This window comes from Pagrus pagrus (assembly GCF_965226575.1).
Source record: "Pagrus pagrus genome assembly, chromosome: 9".
NCBI lineage: Eukaryota > Metazoa > Chordata > Actinopteri > Spariformes > Sparidae > Pagrus > Pagrus pagrus.
In genome coordinates, this window is record NC_140193.1 from 28,163,102 (window position 1) to 28,186,623 (window position 23,522).

Below are 23,522 nucleotides of genomic sequence, written 5' to 3' on the forward strand. Positions count from 1 at the left end.
TTACTGTACGAGATAACTTGGCATTTAGAAAACCATCATTATTGGTTGTGGTTCATAAAAAAGGTAGAGCTAGCGCTGGTATCTCGTCCTGTATTTTAATGCCTCGGCAGCAACACTTCTGGCCGGAGACATGGTGTCTGCCCGGCCCATTCTGAGAACAGGATATCTCAGGAATGCTGGAAGGGACTTTGGCACAAGCTTCCACTTTGTGTTGATCCCAGTTCTTATAAATTGCATCCACTTATTCCTCACTTGTGTCTTTTCTATGCGCCTCAGTCCCTCCCACCGAGGACGTATGAAGAGAAACAATGCCAGGAGAAAATAAACAAGGAAAGAAGAGAGAAAAGAAACATCCTTTCATTTGAAGCGTCACATGAAGCGACATGCATTTGTGATAATGGCTTCAGCTGATTGCAGCTGGATCAGCTGTCAGTTGTCGTTAACTAGGCACAGTTAACAGCTATCAGCGTGGGTGTCGAACAAACACCTGCGCATGAATAACAAGCTACATCCTGTATTTATACTGTGACCTGCTCTGAGGCACATGGACCATTTCTACAGACACAGTGCTTTTATAGGATTTATTCATTATTTACATCTGTATTCATTGATATTCTGGTTATGAATTCATTTTTTATTGTCTTTAATTGTATCCATAGCCTTTAATTGTAAGTCTTTAATTGTATCCATAGCCTAATCAAATCTGATGGAGAAAATAACAGCTGATGAAAGAAAAATATTTCTCATAAATCACGAAAGTTGTTTGTAGTCCTTTTGTTATTCGGACCTACAGTTAACACCGAAAAAGTGCTGTTTAATATCAGTCACTGATATTAAATAAGGGGGCGTGTCGGCCAGTAAAAAGACTTCCGTGGAGGCTGCCCTCATGCATCCTCACTCACCACTCCTAAGAGATCTGTCCACACTTCTCACAGTGAGGAGCGAGGAAATCATGCTATTGATATCATGCTAATATCTATCCTATCGCGATCCATGCTAATGTCCACCACACTATGGAGCAGCTTCATGCCCCAGGCTGTGAGTCTCCTCATTTCATCCTCAACAACAGCCCTCAGACCACCGTAACATAGATGGAGCAGGACTCCAGGACTATTTTGTTTTTCTAAACCCTTGTTCATCATGCTGGTGCTGTCCATGTTGACATCCATGCTATTGTTGTCCATGCTAATGATGTTGATCTTGCTCGCTCAGGATTCTGGTTGCCATGGTAATGGATGACGTCCTCTGTATTGTCTGTTTCAGAAAGAACTTCAACAGTTAAAATGGAGGTAACGCTGCTGGAGTAGAGCTATAAATGGATTGGATGGAGCTTTCATTTACCTCTCTGAGACTGTAAAGTAAATATCTTTAGGTTATAGACAAAACAAGACGTTTGAGGACGTCATCTTGGGCTTTGAGAAACACTGACCAACATTTTTCACCATTTCCTGACATCTTATAGACCAAACAACTTAGCAATTAATCGAGAAAACTACAACAACAACTACTACTGCGAACTCCACCACAAGCTCACTGGTTTTGCTGACATTGATCTTCAGCTGATTGTCGCTGCACCATGTGACAAAGCTCTGTATCAGGCATCTGTACTCCTCGATAGAAATAGTGTCTAAGTGAAGACAGCATGTTTCTCATACCGTAACCAAAAAATAAACGTAATACTTCTGATTAAATTCCTTCAACATGTGTTCTGTGAGTCTGGACAGACATGGATAGAAGCTGTTACCTGACCGGTGCATGGCAGGCATACATATGTGAGGTGGTATTTCAAGTTTCAAATTAAAGAAAGCTTTTGTACTTAAGCGCCCTGACCACGCACTTAGTTGTTTGTCTGAGATTGATGAAATACCCATTTTTGATGACAACTAGCTCTTCTGGAGTTTCAAAGTGGATCCCTTGTACAAAAGCGTCTGCTGCTCTATGTAATATCACCATCAACAACGTCTTATCGACTGAAACTCTCAAGCGCTTAAGTTATTATTCCTATTTCACTTATGACTGTCAGAGTGTCCGTCCAGCATCACCTTTGATGTTCGTTCCCTGCTCTTTGGTACTGTGGATGTAATGAATGCTGCAGACTCTCACGGCTGTTTGTGGGGCAGTTGTCAAAATGTTGGCTTCCACTCAGTTCAGTGCAGGAGAGAGAGTCAGGTGCATTCTTGCTGTAAACATGTCCTGTCAATATCGAACCAATTTGGGGGAGAGAGTGAGACTCACCTCTCCTTCAGGAAGTATTGATTGTTGCTGTTTCTTATTTGTGTACCTGTTCGCTGTCTGAATAGTGTTCCCAAGGAGGCAGCAGAAATGGAGGAAAAGCGAGGCTGTATGTCTGCAGCGAGCACAAGGACAGGGAGGGTAAAGACAATAAAGCGTTTGTTATTTTCAACCTTTGTAATGCAAATGTTGGCTGGCTGGCCCTTGTTGTTCCAGCCCTCATTATTTCCTTTCTTGCCTGTGTTTCGCTATTGAATACAAGTAACTTTTGTCCTCCCAATTTTGGTCAGCCTGTGGTATTAGGCTGTTAGCTGGAGGCCATCAGCTCCTGTTTGGAGAGGATCTCCAGGGGTGTTATCTACACAAGAGCAGGATCTTTCTCCTGCAAAAAGAGTGACCTGATGGAGATGGGAGATTATTTGATGTCTCAGATCCACTCAGCGGCATAGACCAATAATGACATGTGTATCCATACATAAAAACCTTGCCTAATGCAGCTGTAATGTATGCAGGCTAAGATGAAGGCGCCATAGCATGTGACACTTGATTATGTATTGTGACATGTAGCTTAATGGGCTTTCCCTTGCTCGCCGGCCTCATCTCCGATGCAGGGTCACGTTGTGTGACAGATGATTGAAGCTCGACCACTTAACCCCATAGAGGAGGTAATGACTTGTGCCTACATGGCTCCACTGTGGCCTCATTGTCAGTCGCAGACAATGTGTCATGAAATGCCAGCAGAGAATTAAAACGAGTTAATGTATGAAGTGGAGAATAACCATTTTGGTTAAAAAAGAAGAGCACAGTTGATGAGGAAATAAGTATTTTTAAGAGATCTATCAGAAATGCAGCATTTTGACTTCAAACCAAACCTCTTTTGTGATGTAATTTTCTGTAATTGTTAGTTTTTTTCTTTCCCCATGTTCTTTATTCTGTTTGTCCTGTAACTGAATTAATATATCTCATGATGATGATATTTATCTTTATGACATAAAGATTTATCTTGGTTTGAGTTTAGCTGGAAGGTCTCTGCATAAGCTATCAGCTTCCAGCGCAGGTGTATTTATTAAATTGTATTTTTGCTTATTAACACAGACCATACAGATAAACATTGTTACGTTCAAATTAGCAATACAAAAGGTGTCTGTAGTCTATCTAGCTCAGCTTAACTTGCAGCCCTGGTTACCGACACCATGGAGGTTATGATTTCACCCGTGTCCGTTTGTTAGTTTTTTTGTTTGTCAGCAGGATTACACAAAATCTACTGAAAAGATTTCCATAAGTCTTGGATAGGGGATGCAGATGGGTCTCAGCTCAGAATAGACCCCATTTGTTACAGTTTTCAAAAATATCGAGGACCCAAACGCAAAACACACTGAGGCAGGCGGGTTGAAAACGTAAAGCAAGCTTTAATAATGAAGCTGTTGTCTAAAACCTAAAGTTCAGAAAGCGAGCAGCAACACTCACAGAAACGGGCAGGGGCAAATAAAGAGAAATGCAAAGACCAAAAGAAATACTAACCAGAAGCTCTGGGAACAGAGGCAGGATTACAAAAACATGAGGGCATAAAACATGAGGAGCAACACAGAGACAGCGGGAACGAAACAGACAAACTGAAAAAGAGAGAGGAAAAGACAAGGACTGAAATACACAGGAGGTTTAGCAGGGACAGGTGAAACTGAGGCGTTATCATATCAGATTTTCACTACATGAATATCCTGGCCAAACAAATTTAAGATAATATCATAAAAAAAATAAAAATACTAGCAAGCAAGTCTATCTTTAACTTTGTCTGACGTGTGTTTTGGCTGTTTTGGGGCAAATGAATTAGACTCAAATTATGAGTGTAGTGAGGTGGAGAGAGAGTCTGTGACCATAACTATTTCTATCAGCTACTTAATGAATAGAGAGAAGGCACCCAGATTAACTCATGAAGAAAACATGCACAAAGCTTTACATCTTCGCTAAATTATTCAGTTATTATATATTATATTATTAATACAATTATGTATTAATTTCTCAGGGAATAATTCATAGATCTTGATGAAAATAATCTGGTGCATTTAGGTGGCTGGTATCAATGAGTGAGTACAACTTGATGCAGATCCTAATAAAAATCTGTTATTCTTCAACAACACAAAGGAGATCACGAATCCATCTGTATCGTGTTGTTGTCCTGGGGGTCAGCTGTTACAGCCCTGGTGATCTTTGATTATGGTGAACCAGTTATAGGTGGTTCAAAGTTTAGATACAGAGCTGTCAAGTTTTATATTGGATCAGGCTTGATTGAGGAAAAAAAGAGGACTGTTTGGTGTCGGCGGAGGTACAGTATGTACTCTGCTGAGTGTCATACTAGTAAGGATTTCAAATCGAGGTTAAAACAGAAGAACAAATGAGTTTATTACACTGAATTAAGATAAAACCAACTGTACACAGATACAGTTTATGAATCATGAATCTGTTTTGAATACGACGCCTCTGCTCAGCCCTGGTTTCAGTTTTTCCCGGTGGCCAAAAAATTCCCCTTCAGCCCCCAGAGACCCCGTAGAGCACCGTTATGAAAGAGACTGTCTGTAAAACTGTTGCCAGGACACGTCCAACTGCAGGTGAAAGGTGTGACGGTGGTTTTGAAGTATGAATATAGTATGTAAACATGTTTTTATATGTGTGTATGTATGGCTGTGTTTGTGTATGCGAATATCAACATGTATATCTCATACATTGCTCTATTTTTAACTGCAAACTAAAAGAAAACTCAAGTGTGCTTTAATTGTTTATTCGTGTTCTGTTGGTTTATGAGCAAAGTGTTGGAAATATCTAAACTGTGCTTGTCTTTATTTAGTGAGGTTTTGTTACTTACCTCCATTCCTAGCTCTATTTGCTTGATTTTAATCCCATTATTTAGTCTCCCATTACGTAAGCCTCTCAGCTCAGCCGCCTCTGGCAGAACAGGATTTCTGTACCATGCTTATCTATAAATATTAATTTTTCTGTATTTTTTCAGTGCACTTCCATAGATGCTTTTTTAGCATATTAAGATAAAGCCAGTGAAGCGAACAACACAATCCTCCAAATATAACCCATGACCTTGACCTAGTTGAGCTTCAGCCCTGGCAGTGGCAGGCATCAGGCTGTTGCCGCGGTCGCTGACTGTCTGCTGCATTGTTGCAGATGGCAGTCCGCTGTCCTGGTGGCTGGACCGGGAAGGAGAGAGACGGAGCTACTGGGGAGGCTTCCTGCCTGGAGTTCAGCAGTGTTCCTGCAGCCTGGAGGAGAACTGCATCGACATGAACTACTTCTGTAACTGTGATGCTGATGCAGACACATGGTACAGTGCAGACACACAGTTTCACATCAGGACACGTCTTTTTTATGTTTTTTGGCAATGCATTGTTATTGAGAGAGATGCTTCACTCAAAAACGGAATTTGCCTAAAACACTGACTTTAAGTATTTTAATTAGATGTACATCAGTGTCAGTGTCAACACTTTAAATAACTAAGTCTGATTACATTTAATTAATGCAAACTTCTAGATAAACCTTATGTGTTTATTCAGTTATTACATGTGACATTAGGGGTAACTTCTAAATAAACGTAATGTGTTCTTCAATTCTTTATTATTCAAGTGTTGTACATAAAAGCATTTCTGGTTGGTTAGTCAGTCCCCTGTAATAAATCACTCCTCTAGTTATTCTCAGACATTTCCTGGCAGATATAAAAAAAAAAAATGGATGTCTGCAAATGTCCTTAAACTGAAGCCAGATAAAACAGAGATCCTTATCATTGGTCCAGATAATCCACATTCCAGTATCTGCTCCTGTCCTGGCTCCTTATCACATAACATTAAACTGAATGTTAGGGACCGAGGTGTTCTCATTGACTCTGACCTCACATCTGTGAAACATATTGTACGAGCAAGGTTGTTCAGTCATGTTACTACCATTGTAGGTGTAGTGTCGGAATATGAGTTTTAACCAGTGTGCCACAGCTCATACTGAAAGACTAAGGGCTGCCCAAACCAAGAACTGTAACAATAACAATAAGAAGAAGGAAACACAGAAGGAGATGGTTTTATGCAGTTCTTCAAAGATGAGAGGAGCTGGGAGAATCCAGCACTCTGTCACGAGAGACGCTGCCTTTTGAAGACAAATTTTATTCATACTTTTCACTGAGTCAACATTAATTATCCTGCCGATCATTATGAAGGACATCAAAACCCGTGGGCACCAAAGACCATTTGGCAGTATGTCCCGGGTAAAATTATGTTTTTTATGTGTAATTTGCAGCCTAATGTGTGTTATATACTCGTTAATACGTTGAATAAATATCCAAGACTGAGTGCCTGCTAACTGCCATCAAATGGCACACATGAAATAGGTGGAAGGTTAGGATAGGATAACTTCTATTAGTTTACATGTTAATTGAAATACTGTCACTTTTTTAGGCAAATAATTATGTTCTGAGTCTATTATTCTGTCCACCCTTTCTGTATAATTGATGGTGCAGTTTAACAACTTCCCAAACTACAATAAGTAATACTCATTGTTCACACAGCCCCGTAGAAACACACAGGATTTATAGCCCGACTGTTGTACGAGGCTGCATGAGATTTAGCTAAGTGGCTGTAAGCAGAGTGTGTCTAGCCCCTCTTGTAGCCTCGTGATGTAAAATATAAGGATCCAAATATGAATTAACCAGACCAATAGAGAAAAAAAAAAAAAAATGATCTCCTCTAATTATCTCATCAATGATCTCTCATAACCGCTCTGTGGTTTATCCGTAAACCACCACCCTGAGATAATCCATAGAAGACCACAGAGATAGAACTTATGACTAATTAGTGAATTCATTATTGGCATTCAGCAAAATCAAATCACGGACAATATTCCTAAATGGCTAAAACTACTAACGGAGCACTGAGCAGCAGCTGAGAGTCCAGAATCTGCTCAGTGTTATTCTCCTTTATCTATCTGCATCCGTCCTCAGCCTTCTCCTACACCAGTGTTCCCTCTAAAATGATTCATTACAGCCCCAACATGCTATTACAATTATAATGGAATAAATCATGTGAATGAAGAAACAAAGGCTGTATTGTAGTGTTGGTGTATTAGACGTTTGTTGCGGGGATGTAAATCCACTCCAGAGCTTCTCTCGATTCAGCTCAGTTTGCATATTTCCAGCGGCAGTTGTCTGCATCGTGATAGATTGCTCCCTTTTTAATGTGTTTACTCTGCGTTCTGTGCTAATGCAGAAGAATGGATGCCTTTATCTGGACCCCCATAAAGGCATCCGGCCCAGAGGGCTCTGTGTTACAATTCATTTATTTCCTTTTTGTCTGCCCCAGGGCTAATGACACCGGAGTCCTCTCCTACAAAGACCACCTACCAGTGAGCCAGATAGTGATTGGAGACACCAACAGAACAGGCTCGCAGGCCGTCTACCACATCGGGCCTCTGCGTTGTTATGGAGACAGTAGGTGATCACCTCAGTTACCGTGCCAGATTTGGTTGCAGATGGGGGCCTTGATTCCCAGGCTTAGTGTTGATCAGACACAGAGTATTCTCAGATGATGTCTTTAGTCCTCGTGTGTTTAGCCAGGGATAGAGAGATAAACCTCATCTGTTCTGTTTCAAGGCAGACACCTGGCCGTGTGGACTATAACCTCCTAAAATCTGCCGGACCCCCCTGCTGCCTGTCTTTATTAACTCATGTTGTTCAGCCAGGCAGGGGTGCCAAAATAAGAGGAAACTCGTTGGGGCGGGGGGGAGCTGGACAGCAGCAATGGAACATGAAAGAGATTGTAGATATTTACTGCTTCATGTCCCAGAGCGAGCTGTGGACACAGAGCGGGGAATTTTTAGTAACTCATCTGCAGTCAAATGTAGTTCAAAACCCCCTGTTTTATTTGAAATCCGAGTGGAGATACCAACCCTTTCTATCTGAGCCATCGAATGACGGCATCTAGAATACTTTCAGAAACTGACTACTAAACAGTCTCTACCAGGGGTGTCACGATTGAAACTTAAAATAAAAAATAGATTGAAGTGTCTTTCACTTTCGATCATCAAAAACAAAAGCAGTATCGGCAATACCTCCCTCCTGCATGCCAACTCGCATGCCTCTGTCTGAAGGAAAAAGTACTCAGCTCACTGTAGCCTGCAGCTACACTTCCAGACATTTCCTGTGTGCATGAAGACGATCAGCCGACTGGTACGAAGGTTACTCCAAGAGTGTCACAGATGTTGGGTACATCTTCTTTTTCAGAGATCCTTTATTGATTTCCTTAAGAGGAGGGAAGAACTGAAGACATTTCCAGAGTTCCTTTAGTGATCTTCCCATGTTTGTGAAGACGGATTACTCAGGAGCGATTTCAGAAATCAAACTGTCTTTTGTTGTTTATTGTTGAATTACAAAAGGGTGTTTTTTTCATTTGTGTTGAATCTTTATTCACGGTGAATATTATTTGAACTTGCGGAACCCTAACCTGCAAGAAGCCACCAGGATAAAGTCAAGCTGTTGTTGTAAAATGCCTCAGTATGTTCAATGAGGACTCTGCAAATGTAAATGACAGTTGTCAGGACATAAAACCAACGATCTGCTGATCTTCACAAATCCAGATGTGATAGTCTGACAGTGGCATACAGTATGTCTCAATGCAGAAAAAGAGCTGAATCATGAATGACCTGATGATCAAAAGTCAAATCAAATCGTGGATTTCAGATACCCCTCCATTTCTACACATTCTTGTCATAATCTTGACTATTATATAATGAGGGTATGAGTTTTTTACAGTCCTGAAAACATAAAATAAATAAAGGGGCGGTGCAAATAATTGTTTTCCAAGTACTCTGATAACAGTAGAAAATAGAAGTAGCCTGGGTAATTTGATTTTAGTTTCTAATAACTCTGAATTTAAGACAATATTATTTTCATGTCGTAGTCCTTTGTCAGATAAATGATTTACTTTCATGGTGTTTTGTCATGTTATTATTTAACCCAGGTGCCACAGCATCACACTGCGGTGAGCTCTCTGAGGTAAAGTCCAGTAGAACAGCTCATTGAAACGTGATGATGGAAATCATCAGACAGCGCCAAGTACAAAGACTGTCTCAGTGGATTAATTGGTTATTTTAGAACGATTAAATGAATCGCCAACTTCTTTGAAAATCAATTAAGTGTTTGGTCATTTTTAAGAAAAAAAAGGCCAATCTGTGATTACAGCCTCTCAAACCACTCTAAGGACCTCATGTGATTCAGAAACGATAACCTCACGTTTGGTCTGTTTATTTACTGAAACTATCTCCTGGATATGATGTCAGGGCTCAGTGCAACGTTGACTTTCAGAAGCAAAGCGTCTGTCTGCATGTGTTACAACACAGATACACATTTGCAGCTCAGTAAAAGATGCTTTGCAGCCGTACTTGGATACGACCACCTTTGGTTGTTCCTAGCCTTCTCATCACTTTTAAACGTCAGTAAAGCCGATCTCACAGCACAGCTACACAGCTACAGTATATGAGCCACAGTTGAATATGTGACTTGTTCAGCTGACTGATGACAGAAAGCAGAGCACCAACATGCCAATTCGCACAGGACTATCATCACATGACCTCTGTGTTTGGTGAAATTTCAGATATTTCAGATTTGCAGAGCATTAAAATCACAGACGTCCTCTGCAATTATTACAAATTACTAGAGGTCTTCAGGTTATGCTAGTCCTGTGAGAACATGGCTTATGAAAGTCAGTTGAATATCTTCAGGTTCTCGATGATGAAAATGATTGTTAGTTAGTTGCAGCCCTGCAGCATTGGCATTATTGTTTTCCTGACAATGGACCTCTTGCGGTGAATGGTGGCTGTGCTCTTTGATTGAAAAGGAAAATGTGGTGTTGTTACACAATAGCAGCACCTCTCAGGAAGGAGGTTGAGATTGATTGACATTCGGGTGTACAAAGTGTGTGAATTTTGATACCAGATACCACGGTTTGCTTCCTGTTTCCTCCCAGAAGTCAACACTTGAAGCCCTGGTGCCAGATCACATGTCATTCTTCATTAAATTCCTCCATTCTTGTGTTTCACTGTTTTGTTTTTTGTTGATAAAATGCAAATATGGTACAGCAAACAAGGATTCATCTGTCTTTTCCTTTCAGAGTCCATATGGAACGCGGCGTCTTTCTACCAGGAGTCCTCCTACCTCTACTTCCCCACCCTGCAGGCAGAGCTCGCCTCTGATATCTCCTTCTACTTCAAGACTAGTGCTCCTTCAGGCGTGTTCCTGGAGAACCTGGGCCTGAAGGACTTCATCAGAGCGGAGCTCAGCTGTGAGTAAACGTTCAGGCCGGAATAAAAGACGTGCAGCATGCACGAAGTACATGACAAGGACATGAACACGGAATGTGAAAAAGCACAGCCACACATAACAACGCTCACAAAAGCTGTCAGTATTTAATTTTTTTTTTCCTCCTTAGATGGAAATGCTAGCTGTTGACAGTTTAATTTCCCCAAGAAGCGGGCTGTCAGGTCTGCCCAGCATGATGTAATCCTAATGACACAGTCAACTGCAGTGTCATGTTGTCACAGGAGACATTTAAAGCATTTCCTAACAACTGTTGAAGCTGAAATCCTTATTGAATACTCCAGATGGATACAGCAGCCAGGATTCATCATTACCTCGCAGGTTTACCTTAATAATCAGGAAAAATACGTTAAAATGCTAAAAATCAAATGTATTTACGCAAAGGATTGACTTGTTTACATGAGCACCATTAGCGGAATACACAGAAGACCTAAGGTATTTAGGATTGCAAGAAAATTGCAGCAACGTGAGCTTGCACTTCAAACGGCATATTTAATAAGCGCAGAGTACACATGTAGTCCTCAGAGAGCGAGCTGAAGTAGCAGTGGATTAGTTTATTTATTCGAGGTGTTAAAAAGGTGTTGGAACTGTTGATTACAGTGTGTTTTGTTCACAAATGTGAGGGAGGAGCTCTCAGGATACTTGGAGCCATTATGTATTACTGCAGCATCAGAGACATTGTGAAATATTGACGAGCTGTCAGCTGAGCCCCCTCATAAATCTATTCAGGTCATCAAGTTTTCCCAGTAGCATTGTATCACATTGCATCAGAAAGGGAGGACAGAGAAGACATAAAGCACGTAATATCACATTCAGTCTGACCTGGCTGTGGTATGTGTGTGCGTGTGTGTGTGTGTGTGCGTGTGTGTGTGTGTGTGTGTGTGTGTGTGTGTGTGTGTGTGTGTGTGATTCCCTACTGGCCTCCCAGCTCCCTCAGTGGTGACTTTCTCCTTTGATGTGGGAAACGGTCCGGTGGTCCTGTCCGTGAAGTCCCACCTCCCTCTGAATGACAGACAGTGGCACTACGTGAGGGCAGAGCGCAACGTGAAGGAGGCCTCCCTGCAGGTCGACCAGCTTCCCCTCCGCTTCCTGGAGGCTCCGGCTGATGGACACCCCCGTTTACGGCTCAGCAGCCAGCTGTTTGTAGGTAGGTGTGCCATCAGTCTATACATCCACTTGAGACAGGAATTATTTAAACCTGAATCTGTCTTTTTTTTGTAGGGGGGTGGGGGGTATTGCAGCAAGCTGTGAGCACTAGATTTCCATATGGATAACGATCAGTTGCCTTTTTACACATCTAGACTCAGTAACATGAGCGGTAGTGCTGCAAAATTAATTGAAATATTATTAAAATCACAATGTTGCCAAGTGCACCATGCAAATTACATAAGCTGGAGTTTTTTTTATAAAATGTGTTGTAAAACAGCATTATAATGAAGAACTGTGGTGCTGCAGAGATGCCCTGGTCCTCAAGTATTGTATTGTTTCTTTACTTCGCATGTAACTTATTCAAGTATCCTCACATTACCACAACAGTTACCTTAAAATGTATTGAAAACACCCCAGCATTATTTAATAATAGTATTCTGGTATATATTCAGAATATATTCTTATAAGCAGTTAATAAATAGAAAATACATTTCCTGTAAACTGCCAACCACTTTCTGTCTAACCTCTGCAGGTCAGCACATTGAAGTACATTTTCTAACCATTTAAATTCTCACTCCTTACTGTGTATAGAGGCCTGATTATAATGTCTCCACACCACTTATGTTAAATGTCAATCTTTTTTTTTTTTTGAGACGATACTTTAGCAAATAAATGAATAAAAGGAAAAAAACGTATTTAGCGAGTGTGACAGAGAAAGAGAGTGAGCCTGATTGTTGAATTGGTGAAGATGAATGGTGAATGGTTAAAATGTATACTGCTAATATTTTCATTTACTGACCTGCAGAAGTTAGACAGGAAGTGGTTTGACATTAACAGGGCGTGATCAGGAGAAGTTAAGAAGTTGGAGAAGAACCAGTTGGAAGTTTCCTGGAAATGTTTTAATGAAATTACCGCCTACATATTAACTGCTGGCTGGAAAATAGCAGGATATTACTCTGAAAAAAAGTTGCAGTAACCTTCAATTAAATGTAATCATTATTATTACAACTTAGCATGACGTGGTACCTGATTATAACAGGTTTTCAGTGTAAGTGAAAACTGTCTCACTAATCATGAATCATTTTGAAATATCTGTCAAAATTCACACAATGTGCTTTTCGTCATTGTTTATACTGAGAACAGTTACCTGCTGGTGTTGATGAGGTTGAGAGACATGAGAGGGAACCAAAACTGAAAATTTGCATGCTGTTAAAACCAAAAACAATGCGCTCACAGGAGAGCTAATTTGAGGTGCAGAGTTGGGTGTGATATCTCATGTAACACACTGGCTTAATCAGACAAATCAAGGGTTCCTGATGATTTGTAATACAAATGTTTGTATTTGTGTTTTCATCATACAACCAGGACAAAGATGCATGATTTGGCTACATGATTGTCATATTAGCTCTGGCTCAACTGAAAAGTTCATTTTAGCACACAGATCGTGGATTGTATCTCTTTCAATGAAGTCGCACTACAAAGGTCTCCTCACAGCCAGAATGGAGAGAAGTAATTACAGCTAACAATAACACTTTAAACGTACATTTGTCCTCTGAGTATTGTGCTAATATAGGCTTGAAAAAACACAAACCTGTGTGAAGAACTAATGTATTTTATTATTTTTTCATTATTGCTGTGGCTCAGAAGCATTGCTGCTCTCTTTTTCCTCCTTCCCCCCTCTGACATTTTAATGTCTCCTTAATAATACACCATCCCTCTGGAGGGGACAGAGACACCATTAAAAGAGTGTGTTTCTTTCATGTGTTCTCACTTTTAGGCCTTAGTTCATGCACTTAATGGATCATTTACTTTAAGAAATAATTTATCAGAGGAGTGAAATGACAAATGGAAGCAATAATCCTCTGTGGAGCGCAGCAGAACTTGACGTTAGATGAAGATTTAATTGTTTCCTAAGAAGCTGCAGAGGTGTCATTTAATCAAAGTTTAAATGTTTTAAAGTTTTAATGAAAGAAACAAAGTTCATTTGGATGTGATTATGTCGGTTTTAAAGGGCTCTCTCTGACATTTTAAAACTGATGACTGGGTTGGAACAGTAGATAATAAAAGTGACTTTTAATTACACTCAGTGAAATAAGAATCTAATTGATGTTTCAAAACAAAAGTGTTTCATCACCAAAGCACACAGTTCATAAATGAAACTAGTAAAATGACATAATGTGGAGATATATGGAGGCATATGTAGGAGGTAGAGTGGGTCGTCCACTGATCAGACGGTCGGCGGTTCGATCCCTGGCTCTGGCCTCCTGATGGCTTTACCATTGGTGTGTGAGGTTGTGTCGGTGGTTGTCTCATCAGACTGACTGTCCTCCCCTGACAAAGTAGCAAACACCACGCCCCTTGCTCTTTCTCCTGATAGCACACACCTGTCAATAACTCCCTCACCAGCTGCGTTTCCGATCCAGACAGTTATCTCCACCAGGTTTCCCCATCATCACCACACATCACTGAGGGGATCACGGGACCGCAACAGGTGTCTGCGGGCAGTTCCGGCAACACCAGCTCAAGGAGAAACTGCACTGCCATCTCCCAGCCCACATACAACCCTCCACATGGCACTTTTAAACGTTCGCTCCCTGTCAAATAAGTCTTTTATTATCAATGACCTTATTTTAGAAAACAAACTTGACTGTTTACTTTTAACTGAAACATGGCTCAGCACTGATGCACCAGCCGTTCTCACTGAGGCTTCCCCATCAAATTTTAGTTTTTTATTTTCTAACAGGAGTGGTAGAAGAGGTGGCGGGACTGCAACAATAATTTCTAACTCTATAATAACAAAGGACATCACTTTTAACAACTACACATCATTTGAACATCATGCCTTTGTTTTTAGCAGTCCTCCGATTTTATGTATGACTATTTACAGACCACCGAAGCACCATCCCTCTTTTTTTAGTGAGTTCTCCGAACTTTTATCGATTTTACACTCAACATACAATAGGGTCTTAATAGCTGGTGATTTTAACATACACACAGATGATAATTCAGATCCCACTGCGACTGAATTTTTAAATCTTTTAAACTACCTGGATTTTAAGCAACATGTCACACAGCCCACCCACAACAGAGGACATACCCTGGACCTGGTCATAACATATGGCCTGTCCACTGGTGTGTCCTCTGTTGTCGACCTGGCTGTGTCCGACCATCACTGTGTGTTTTTTGATATCTCCATTTTTATCCAACGGGAGGCCCCGGTGAGAACAGTGAGGAAGCGCTACCTTACCCCCGAAGTGGCTGCAAATTTTATTGAAATTTTACACAACAGCACTGCCGACATTTTACCTGCACCCTGCGATTTTATTGTTGATAATTTTAACAGTAAACTGAGGTCAGCCCTAGACACAGTGGCTCCCATTTCCACAAAAACAATATCAATCAAACCTACATCACCCTGGATAAACACTGAAATAAAACAACTGAAAAGAAATTGCAGGAGCGCAGAGAGAAAATGGAGGCAGACAAAGCTAACAGTTCATTTTGAAATATTCCGGGACATACTCAAAACCTACAATAAATCAGTAAAACAGGCAAGAACTTCCCACTTCTCACGACTCATCTCAGACAAAAAGAACAACCATAAATTTCTCTTTTCCACTATTTCTCGTTTAATTAATACTGATTTTAAGAAATCGTCCACAGTTCCAACAGACGATCTATGTGAAGACTTTGCAGACCACTTCAGAGGTAAAATCATTGACATTAGATCCACTCTTTTAGAACAGAAGAATGCTGCTTTTAACAGACCTGAACCATCGCTTTTATCTGTGGAGACAATGGAGCATTTTGTCCTGGTTGATGCAGAAACGCTCGGTAGAGTTTTCTCCCGAGCTAACCCAACAACCTGCCTTTTAGACCCAATTCCCACATCACTTTTAAAACAATTTTATGCGTTCTTTGAGTTTGAACTTTTAAATATTGTGAATTGCTCTCTCCAGACGGGTGTCTTCCCCACTGCCTTTAAAACAGCAGTGGTGAAGCCCCTTCTGAAGAAGAGAAATTTGGATCCTGACATTTTTGCCAACTACCGACCTGTGTCCAACCTACCCTTTTTAAGTAAAATTGTAGAAAAACTAGTTTTTATCCAATTAAATGATTTTTTAAAGACCAACAATATTTTAGAACAGTGTCAATCTGGTTTTAGGACGAACCACAGTACCGAGACAGCCCTCGTGAAGATTGTGAATGATCTCAGGTGTAACATGGACTCTCAGAAACTCTCTGTCCTGGTTCTACTGGATCTAAGTGCTGCTTTTGATACAGTAGATCACCACATCTTATTAAACAGACTTAGCCACCTAGTGGGCCTCTCTGGTACTGTTCTTAACTGGTTTTATTCCTACCTCACAGATCGTCACTTTCTTGTAAATATGGATACATGTTCCTCAGGAACGCATAAACTTGAATGTGGGGTGCCCCAAGGATCAATTTTAGGTCCAATACTTTTTAATTTATATATGCTACCGCTTGGGGACGTCATCAGGAGGCACGGCATCAATTTTCACAGCTACGCTGATGATACACAGCTTCACATTGCCGTCTCTCCTGATGACTCGGGACCTATTGATTCCCTTTTAAACTGTATTCTTGATATAAAGTCATGGATGGCAGAAAACTTCTTACAGCTCAACCAGGACAAAACAGAGGTTTTAATTATTGGTCCTGAAGGCAAAAGAGAGAAACTTTTACCAAAATTAAATGCTTTTAAACATTCACAATGCGTAAAAAACTTGGGCGTTCTTTTCGACTCTGAGCTTAATTTTATTCCACACATTAGAAACTCTACAAAGATTGGTTTTTACCATCTCAAAAATATAGTCAGAGTCCGCCCGTTTCTCTCTCTGGCCAGCACAGAGGTGCTAATGCATGCTTTTATCTCCAGCCGATTAGATTACTGTAATGCCCTGCTCTCTGGTCTTCCAAAAAAGAGCCTTTCACACCTTCAACTGCTCCAGAACTCAGCTGCACGTGTGCTGACGAAGACCAGAAAGCGGGCCCACATTACACCCGTTTTAGAATCGCTGCATTGGCTCCCTGTGCGCTTCAGGATCGACTTTAAGGTTCTTTTATTAGTTTTCAAGTGTCTTAACGGCCTTGGCCCTTCTTATCTGTCTCACCTGCTTTTACCGTATCTGCCCTCCCGGACCCTGAGGTCCTCCGGTACTGGTCTTTTATCTGTTCCCAAGGTTAGAACCAAAACCTTTGGTGAAGCCTCATTTTATCATTACGGCCCTCGCTTGTGGAACAGCCTGCCGGAGGGCCTCAGGGCCGCGGAGTCTGTTGATGCTTTTAAACGTAGGCTCAAGACTCATCTTTTTAATCTAGCTTTTAACTGAGCTCCCTTTTATCATTGTTATTTTAGTTTAATTTAACTCATTTTACTCCATTTTATTTATGTATTTATTTACTTTTAGTATTACTCATTTATTGTCTTTTATTTTCCTCTCAAAAGTTTTATTATTTATTTTTTATTTATGTATTTATTTATATTTTCATGTATCTATTTTAACACTGCATTTATGGGTTTAACATTCATTTATGTTGTTTTAGGACGCTCTTCCATCTCTTTTAATAGTTTATAGGTTCTTAGTTTCCAGCTCCATTGTTCTCCTCATGGGGGCCCTCCACTCCGGGAGCTCTGTCTGGCCTGCCTGCGGGGGTGCCATCCTGGGGATAGTCCGGGCCTGGATAGTCAGGGAGTCCTGCCCCAGGGCTTTATGGCCGTGGTAGGGGCCCCTGGCTGTCTGGGTCGGGATGGTCTCTGTGGCGGCGCCCCCCCTGTGGTCGTGGCCTTGGGGGGCTCTCGATGGGGATGGCTCCAACAGGTTGGCGTTTCCTCACCTGGTCTATCGGTGCTCAGCCATACTACATTTTATTTTGTATATATGTGTGTGTGTGTGTGTGTGTGTGTGTGTGTGTGTGTGTGTACGTGTGCGTGAGTGTGTGCGCATGTGTGTGTGTGCGCATATGCGTGTGTATCTGTGTCACATGAATGGGGATGTTATGCGGGGTTTGTTTCATTTTTCTTTTCTTTTAATGTACAGCACTTTGGGCTGCATTTTAACATGTATGAAAGGTGCTATATAAATAAAGTTGATTTGATTTGATTTGATTTGAGTATAGAAATTATGTAGGGCACTTTGGCCAGGAAGAACAGTAACACTGTATTATAACTGTCATTAATAAATTGTAAATGTATATGTAATTAAACTACAGTTAATAGATAATCAACTTTTAACAAACAATGAAATGTGTTATACTGTTTGTTGTAAGGGCAGTAGCTTGATAAATGGTTTATAAAGCATTTCGTTGTTTGTTTACAGTGAAATAACTAAAGTTTATCAACTATAAATGTACTTTTTATTAATGATGGTTATTATAAATTGTAACCAGAAATGCTACATCGCTCCTGAAGAGCAGGAAGGCGCCTTGCATGGCAGCCTCTGCCATCAGTGTGTGAATGTGTGTGTGGATGGGTGAGCGTGGAAAGTATCGTAGAAATGCTATAAATGCAAGTCCATTGACCAAATATTTGATGAAACAAACACTATCATTACGTGATATTTCCTATACAGTATTATGTAAAACCAACCTTGATGTAACCAGACAGGTTCGACAGTAACACGGTAAAGTTCCACCAAAGTTTTATCTGAAACATGAAACACTTCCTGAAATAAAGTGCTGTTTGACAGAAGACAGCTGTTGTTGTCGTGGAATATTGAAGCTCACTGCACTGAAATGCTGAATTTCTCACTCACTCCACACTGGTTTACTGTGAAAATGTTTAAAATATACAGTAGCTCCACAGTGTGTTATGTAACAGTGTATTTATTATTCATTCACAAGCTCCTTCCATTTTCTTTTATAAATGTGACTAAACGGTGACAGATAAATCCTGTTCTTTAAAAAGAAAGAGACAACTATTCAGTGTTAGCAACATAGCAACTGTTATACGAAAAACAACTGTAATAATCCCAATGTGACCTAGAAACCCTGTTCTAAATGCTGTGAAAAGGCAGAGTAAAACAGACAGTTGTATTAATAAGTGGGTAGGTTTTGTTACTTATGGTTTTGTGGAAAGAGAACTGTCTCAAGTCCCGCTGCTAAAGGGAAATCACACCGGAGCGCTCTCCATCGTGGGAATGCTGTTTTACCCTCTCCCTCTTCACCTTCTTGCCTCCTCCAGCAGCAGGGCTCTTTTTCTGTTGCAGTGTAGCGTTTACCAGTTATTGCAGTTGTTCCAGCGCTTCCTGCAGACAGTGACCAGGGAAAACAATGCCCTTCCTGTTTTGGTTGCAAAATGACAGATGTGCTTCCTTTGTGCCGTAATCGATCTTCATTTTGCTTGAAAAAAAAACACTTTTAAAGGCCGGTAGCAGACTGAAGGGCACGCTAAAAGCAAGGTTTATAAAGAACCACTCTGTACACGCATGGTGTCATTTTTCTACAGCCGTTACACAGTATCATCAGTATTTTACTTCAGAATAAGTGAAAGCAAAAAACTTAACATTTAATATGCAAAGTCTCAGTTTAATATTCTGTAATTACACTATAGGCCTTTATTCTGACAGTCAACCTGAACACAGAGACAGGTATCCAGTCTGCAAAACAGGATGAATCCAGCTCTGGGGTTGAAAACATGTTTTAGCTTATTTTTAGACATTTTAGCAGGTACAGCACAATTAGAATAACGCATCCTGAAGCTGGCAGCACAGTTTGTTTTCTCAGTAAAATTGCAGAGTAATTATGGAGAGAGTGATATTTAATTTAAAGTCATCAGTCTCCCACCTCACTGTAGCACAAATTAGCAACTGCTAACATGTCACAGATGTTTGTGTTCTACATGTTTATTTCCTGGAAACGTGTCTAGTCCATTACATGGTATATGTAGTCCCTTTGAGGCTTGGCATGCTTTAGTGTCGACAGAGTCAGCCTGGATCCACACTGGAATTAAGTAAATGTTTGTCGTAAATCCTCATCAGCCTTAAAGGGAATCATGCTTATAAAGTCATCAGAGAAGCTTCTTTGCACAGCCTGTGAGCATTAGACGTGACTAACGGCCGTCCTCGTCTCAGGGGGCACAGCGTCCCAGCAGAGAGGCTTCCTGGGCTGCATCAGGACTCTGACCATCAACGGCGTGAGCTTTGACCTGGAGGAGAGGGCGAGGATGACGCCGGGGGTGAGCTCCGGCTGCCCCGGCTACTGCAGCGGCTCCAGCAGCCTCTGCCACAACCGAGGGAGGTGCATCGAGAAGAACAACGGCTACGTGTGCGACTGCTCCCAATCGGCGTACGGAGGAACCACCTGTAACCAAGGTGAGTGCTGATCACCGAGAAAAGCTTAATGACACTTAATGCAATTCTTTTAGTAGATTAATGTTGATTAGGACAAACAAATAATCAATCAAGCCAAGGTTATTCCATTACGGCGCTTCAATGAAAATGCAAGTAATGCAAGAGGCAATTAATACTTGTCCTGACTCCAGACTCCAAGAACATTTAAAATGCATTAGAGCGAATTATCTCCTGCTATATGTGAGCAGGGAGCAGCACACAGGCACAAGTGAAACACACCACCGCCCAGCACAGATAGAAGAGCAGGAGGCTGAGCAAACAGTCATATAGACATGGTGGAGAGTTTGAAGACAAGAGATTAAATTAAAGTCTGGCTGCAACTGTGGCTAACCACGCTATATAGTTACTGTTTACACACTTTCCTCTTGCTCACTCTGTTCAATATGAAAGTGGCTCCCATGCCAGGATACAGCTAATCCGACTGCTGTGCAAAAATATTTCTGGATTATTACAACTTGGATCTTAGCGCACAGTTAGTTGTGTTATTATGGGAAAGAGCCGACATGTCATTTATGTCACCAGGTTACGGACTCACCTTTTGATCCATGTCTCTCTGAGAGTTCAACTCCCTGAACCTCAGGAGTGAAATGCACTTTTTAGATCATTAATAGTAGGATGGCAGATTTTCAAAACTCTGTGTTGTTGAAGTTTTGACATAATGACAGAACTTCACATTAAAATCACATCCCAGTGTCATGGCAGTTCGGGAAAATGTGATGAAAATCTATGGGAATCATGTACATTGGAAGAAATAACAAGTTTTTTCATGACAGTCAGCACGAGTTTAAAAATCGAAAATTTGTCAAATTTGAAATATAACTGAAATCACAATCTTTCATTAAAGGTGTGATATGTAAGAATTTTAGTTGAAAACATTCAAAATGAATTAAAATAATCCACATGACAAGAAGATAAAGCACTTCTGACATTATGACGTCTATGTACTATCTACTGAAGTTAGTCCTGGGCTCGAGTTGTGAAGAGCAACACGTCCCCGCTGCTTCAAGGATTGCTAACTGCAAGGCTTACTGAGCTAACGAGCTAAAAAGCAGCTAGCATTTACACAATATGCTGCACCATATTTGTTTTGAGCATGAATTTGGCAGGTGGCCATTCTTACATTTTGCACCTTTAACTTAAACCTTAGTGAATCTTATACATTACATTCCATGACGGTTTCACTGGAAATCTCTTTTCATAACCTTAACCAGAGTGTGTTTATTGCCCAAACCTGCAACACAATCGCCAGAATAAATGTTGGCAAAGCATGTTTCTGCAACTACATCTGTTCACCCTGCTGCCATCTGGCAGAAGATACAGAAGTATCTACTGCTGTACCATCAGACTAGAGCAGCGTCATTCCTCAGGCTGAGATACTCCTCAATATATCCTCCACACTACACTTCATAAAGGACTGTTTTTTTTGTTTTTGTTTTTATCTGTGAATCTATCAGGAAAGGAATCAGACCTAGTTAAGCCTAGCATAACAAAATGGCCTTGTAACCTTGTTTCCTTAAAGTTTGTTTGTGCCTACAATACTTGTTTTTGTTGCCACATACACAGCTTGAGGTGTCCCGATTTCCAGTCAAAAATATTAATGATTTGTCACCACAAAAGACTGGAAATTGTCCCGAGGTCTCCCTAAAGCATATCCAGTGGTGTCACCTTTACAAATGTTGAAACACAGCCTCAGATTGTGGTTGCTGGCTTACCAGTCTCTCCCATAAGTCCACTACCATCCCCTTCTCCTCCTGGTATGAAAGTTAGGTCATAAAGAATGCAGAATGTAGAATGCCAGTAGCTTTCAGATGTAAACGTATCAGTGGTTTGCAGAAGTGTTATAGCTTCTGTAAGCGCTGTGGTCATTTTAGTTAACTTAATGTCCGTTTCACAGTGAGCGATCCCCTCCCTGCTCTCTACAGCACCACATGAGCGTGCAGTGGTAATCAGCAGACAGCAGCAAACAGGAGGATCCTGCTGTCTGCACATTCACAAACAGACAGGACCGCCTCTTTATGCAGTTCTCTGTCCTGATTGGATAAAGAGGGCAGGGATACAAGAAAATGTCCCTTCTCTTTTATTGCATGAGCAGGAGGAGGAGAGACATGGGTTACTGACCAAACACTCAGTAACAGTGAATACTGTTGGAATACAGAGCTGTTTAACTCTTATTTTAATAAGAATATATCAGTGACAGCAGATATAACTGCCAACATTTCATCCAGGTGACTGGGCTTAAACCTGACCACAGACGTCAGGTCACGTGGATGTGAACCCTGGACTCTGTTTTTACTGTCCTGGACTATGTACACATACCATCCACCCCAACCTCCGTCCTACTACACCAGTGCGGTTCATAATTGTTCTCAGTCAAAGAAATGTGACGCCAGCACAAAAGATAGTCATGCTGAGAGCACAAAAATAATTAAAAACTAGTATCCATGTACACAAATCCTATATTTATATTTTGTGACAATTTCATAAGCTGCTTGGATGCTAAAATCAAGAGTGCTAATTAAGCCGTGAACACTGCGGCTGCAAAGAGAACTGTCAGTTTTATTTCCTGGTGTTTAGTCAGTGAATATATTGGTACTTTGTGAAAGTGGGTGCCCGAGGTGCTGAGCAGCAGTAGCCTAAAGATAACCTGCTTCAGTGCAGGGACTGCTAGTACCGAGGCACTCTCATTATAAATGTGTTTATTGCAGCAATGTGAAACAAGACAGTGATGTAATGTTATAGTGTCTTGGTATGTTGGCATACTGTGATTCCCATCCCTTCACTCCCGCCTCTTATATTTGACTCTCACACATAAAACACAGAGGAGACAATAGCCTGCTTGTTAAGGGAGTTCAACTCTCGGCACCTGTTGCGGTAACAGTGTCTGAGTGGCATTGATCGACAACAGTCCCTGCGGTGCTGCTGCTTCAGCTGCTTTGTTCTAAGCATTATATCTGTGTCATCATATCCTCGTGGAGATGAATTTCCAGCTTTGAGTGAAGTTTAATAATGTGGTTTGATGTTCTGTAATGGTGTGTGTGCATGATAAGCTAGCCAACCATCCATTTTATATCCCTCCATCGGATGTGAGTCGCAGACAGACAGCAGCGAGCGAGCTTCTGTTCCTCGCGTTTACCTTTAAGACAACATTTTATCCCCGTGTTGGAGCCTTTGTGGTGGTTTCCCTGGTGAATGGGAGGCCTCAAAGTCCGGGAATGGAAGTTGGCTGTGTGCACAAAACATCACAGAATGCCTGAAATATCGTAACCGTATATACACTAATGTGTATATCTGGTTATTTTTAGATGTACAGTAGATCCACCTGCTCAGAGAGCTGCGTATACACACCACTACGTGTCTGTAGATAGATATTGCTTTTGGACAGATTTCAATCAAAACAGTGACTTCCCTCT

General features: G+C 41.0%; 1 protein-coding gene across 1 annotated transcript in view; it reads left to right on the plus strand.

The window, feature by feature from the left end:
- Positions 1–23,522, plus strand: part of LOC311262277 (contactin-associated protein-like 5) — a 116,700-nt gene that overhangs the window by 72,369 nt on the left and 20,809 nt on the right. Inside the window, exons 14-18 of the mRNA XM_084361553.1 lie at positions 5,404–5,560; positions 7,578–7,705; positions 10,383–10,553; positions 11,517–11,735; positions 19,834–20,073. Coding sequence (XP_084217679.1) covers positions 5,404–5,560; positions 7,578–7,705; positions 10,383–10,553; positions 11,517–11,735; positions 19,834–20,073 — 915 coding nt within the window. The remainder of the gene's footprint in view (positions 1–5,403; positions 5,561–7,577; positions 7,706–10,382; positions 10,554–11,516; positions 11,736–19,833; positions 20,074–23,522) is intronic.